We start from the raw sequence: 4,118 nt of genomic DNA, 5'->3' as shown, positions 1-4,118 counted from the left end.
CTGTAAGTGGCAGACGCTTTTTCTCTCCTTCTCTATATGTGCTGACGACACCTAGCTCTACCATGAGCTAACCAATATGTTTTTCTTATGGAAAAGTTGTTCTTAAGCTATGTTAATGAAACCATGTATTTGTTTTGCAACCCGCCTTTCTTCAAAATGGTTCTGCCTAAGAATAACATTATTTTTTTTTTTCTTTTCTCAACCCTTGGGCTGATAATGGCTCAAGAAACCAGTATTCATGCCAATAGTTTTATGGCCGGGGGATGACACACCTTGGGCCATCCTATCTCAAAAATGCATATTGTGGGAGAGGGCCTTGGTGAAACCCCCTCAGCCTTGAGGTGACACTCTTATCTGATTAATAAGCTTGCTAACAGACACAAAACACCTTGCCAGAAAGTAGCAAGGGGGCATTCTTTCTGCCCCTTTCTGATGTCCGTGTCAGCAGCTTTCTCTCTCTCTCTGTCTCTCTCTCTCATACTTTAATAAAATTCTGTTACCCAAAAGGTTCTAGTGGGCAGGCCTCGTCTCTTGCCCTGGATCGAATTCCTCTCTCTCCTCCAGAGACCACGAATCCCAGCGTAGCACACGGCTCACAGCAGTAACCTGTCAGGTCTTTCCAGAAGTAATCAATCTACAATGAGGTCGTTAGGTGGGCCCTGCTCCAAAATGCCTGGCATTCTTACAAAAAGGGGAAGTGTAGACACAGAGACACACAAACACACAAGAGAGACCGTGTGGAGGCACACAAGGAGTAGATGACCGTGTGATTGGAGTGATGGTTCTGTAGGACAAGAGGTGCCTGAGGCCACCAGAAACCAGGAGAGGGGCATGGAACACACCCCTCCCTAGCACCTTCAACAAGAGCATGACCTGGCTGACGCCTTGATTTTAGACTTCTGGCCCTCAGAACTGCAAGGCAAGAAATTCTTATTGTTCTGAGTCACAGGGTTTGTGATACTTTGTTACAACAGTCCTAGGAAACTACCACTTTCTGTATTTGGGGGTGGAGTGCTATTATAAGAAACACCTAAAAAGAGATGAAGTGGCTTTGGAATTGGGCAGCGGGTAGAGGCTGGAGAAATTTGTAGGTGCTTGATAGAAGAAGTCTAGATTGCCTCAAAGAAACTGGTGGGAGAAATAGGAATAACTGTGTTTTTGCTGAGGTCTCAGATAGGCTTTCCAGGTGAGGCTAGTGGTAAAGATTCCTCCTGCCGATGCTGGAGACTCGGGTTCCATCCCTGGTCAAGAAGATCCCCCAGAGAAGGAAAGGGCAACCCTCTCCAGTTTTCTTGCCTGGAGAATCTCACGGGCAGAGGAGCCTGGCGGGCTCCAGTTCATGGGGTTACAAAGAGTCGGACAGGACCGAAGCGAATTAGCACACAGCACTGGCCAAAGAACCTAGCATGTCTGGTACCTACCTGTTTAAGAAATAAATTCTAGGTATTTCCTAAAAGAACTAGAAGATTTAGAAAAGGGAGTTTAATCTTAATTTCTGACTAATGAGTTACTGATTGAATTTAACACATGATGAATAAGAGAAATTCACAGCTTTAGATATTCTCACCCTGCACAATGTTAGGTATAACTAGGTATTTGATAAGCATAGCATATCACGGCGAAAATCATGAAAGACAACTAACTGCCCAGTTCTCTTCCATCCAACCCCCGGCGCTGACCATGTCACCTTGAATGGGACTGTATTGCAACAGGGGTCATTCGAGGACGTCCCTGTGGACCTCAGCAGGGAGGAGTAGCAGCACGTGGACCCTGTACAGAGGTGCCTGTACCAGGATGTGACACTGGAGACCTACAGCCACCTGTGCGCAGTGGGTAAGTGAGCACAGCTGCCCTGTGCACCTGCCAGGGGCCTCAGAGAGGCTGCCTCCATTCTCAGCTGCTGAATGCTCTGGGGCATCTGAAGTGTGTAATGGTGTCATCTTTGATTTGCCCGAGATACTTCAGTCCTTTTACCCTTCTGTGATTATCACTCTATTCCCAGGGAAATGGGATTACTTTCCTGAAGAGCAAATAGAAGTGTGGTTGAAAGGCCCTGAAACCCAATTAACTGGACCCAATCCTGTATCGTGTCCTGTTCACAGGGAACCAAGTTCCCAACCCAGCGGTCATCTTCAAGCTGGAGCAAGGAGAGGGCCCATGGACATTGGAGGAGGAAACCCCACATCACAGCTGCTCAGATGTGTGACCTGATAGATGCGGGACGTGGAGTAGATCTGTTTTTCTAGGACAGGCTGATGCCTTTGAAAGGCTCTGAAGATAACCTGTCTTGAAGGTTCTAAGAGCGCGCGTGATTCCTTTCCCAGAGTTCTCTGCGCCATGAAGCGCCTTCCTGGAACGCGGGGCATTCTGCGTTGGCTGCAGCCGTTGTAACAAGATGGCAGCGTCGGCGGAGTGACCGGGGCCCCTCCTGGTGGGAGCCCGCGGCAGTGGCGGCAGCGGTGTGGCCGCCGTAACTTCACGGCTCCCCTGAACCAGCCCCCGAGGTCGCTGCGAAGGCGAGGCCGCGGCCGCCAGAAGCCAGAGGCTTAGCCTGCTAACGGTAAGAACCCCCTCAACAGTCTGTGGCCTGGTGAAAAGAAACCTGACAGTAGCGGTGGTCAGATTCCCCTTGGCCGATTCTGGGCCCTGTAACGCTGAGAAACAGCCAGCGTTTTCTGTTTCCTGCCTGCCTTCACAGCCTTGCTCCGTGGACGAGCCCTAGGGGCGTCCATCGTCCCCTTAGAGGTGTCGGAGCTTAACCCACCCCCATCTTTGTCTCTCAGGATGGCGAGCAGCAGTGGACCCGAGGCCGATTTCCTTGTCGGAGGGAGATATAAACTGGTACGGGAGATCGGGTGTGGCTCTTTTGGGCACGTTTATTTGGCGATAGACCTCACCAACCATGAGGAGGTAGCCGTAAAACTAGAACCACAGAATGTGAAACATCCCCAGTTGTTACACGAGAGGGAACGCTATAATATCCTTCAAGGTGGGGTTGGCATCCCCCAGATACGGTGGTATGGTCAGGAAATGGACCATAATGTGCTGGTCATGGATCTTCTGGGACCCAGCCTTGAAGACCTCTTCAATTTCTGTTCAAGAAGGTTCACAATGAAAACTGTACTTATGTTAGCTGATCAGATGATCAGTAGAATCGAATATGTGCATAGGCAGAATCTTATACACAGAGACATTAAACCAGATAACTTCCTGATAGGTACTGGGCAGCAGTGGAAGAAGTTATTCCTTATTGATTTTGGTTTGGCCAAGAGGTACAGAGACAAGAAGACAGGGCAACACATACCCTACAGATCCGGTAAAGGTTTCACTGGCACGCCTTCCTATGCCAGCCTCAGTGCCCATCTTGGTACGGAACAGAGTCGCCGAGATGACATGGAATCATTAGGATACGTTTTGATGTATTTTAACAGAGCCAGCCTGCCATGGCAAGGACTAAAGGGTGCAACAATGAAGCAAAAATGTGAAAAGATTAGCGAAATGAAGATGACCACACCTGTTGATGTTTTATGTCAGGGATTTCCTGTAGAATTTGCCATATACTTAAAGTATTGTCTCGGGCTGTCCTTTGAGGAAGCCCCGGATTACACGTACCTGAGGCAGCTCTTCCGCATTCTTTTCAGGACCCTGAATTACCAACATGACTATGCATTTGATTGGATAGTGTTAAAGCAGAAAGCAGAACAGCAGGCTGCCTCTTCAAGTGGGCAGGGTCAGCAGGCCCAAACCCCCACAGGCAAAAGTGACAAAACCAAAAGTGAAATGAAACATTCTTAAACTTGAATCAAGAAAGCAAAAGACAGAGCAGGAGACTGGAGCAGCAAGTTCAGTTCCCTGTCAACTGGCTCTGGTCAGCAGAGATCTTGTCTCCTGAGTTAAAGGCTCTGTAATTAGTGAAACATGGTATCCGGTTTTCTGTTTCACTGTTTCAAGTGGAAAAGGTCACTAAATGCTTGACACACACAAATTGGTGGGGAAATTGTGCCTATGCCCATTTTAATTAAAATCTTTTATTTTGAACTATACTGCTTTGAGAGATCTCATTTCAGAAGAATAGCCTGTGCAGTTGCTATGGTTGTTAATGCATTCTGAGGGTTTAT

General features: G+C 48.1%; 1 protein-coding gene across 1 annotated transcript; it reads left to right on the top strand.

The window, feature by feature from the left end:
- Positions 1 to 2,784: 2,784 nt before the first annotated feature.
- LOC102184414 (casein kinase I-like) lies at positions 2,785 to 3,795 on the top strand. Its single transcript, XM_013976438.2, has one exon. The coding sequence runs from the start codon at positions 2,785 to 2,787 to the stop codon at positions 3,793 to 3,795; it is 1,011 nt and encodes a 336-aa protein (XP_013831892.2).
- Positions 3,796 to 4,118: the final 323 nt, after the last annotated feature.

The sequence above is a fragment of the Capra hircus genome (assembly GCF_001704415.2).
Source record: "Capra hircus breed San Clemente chromosome X unlocalized genomic scaffold, ASM170441v1, whole genome shotgun sequence".
NCBI classification, from domain to species: domain Eukaryota; kingdom Metazoa; phylum Chordata; class Mammalia; order Artiodactyla; family Bovidae; genus Capra; species Capra hircus.
The sequence above is the reverse complement of the archived record's forward strand: the minus strand, read 5'-3'. Positions and strand labels throughout refer to the sequence as shown.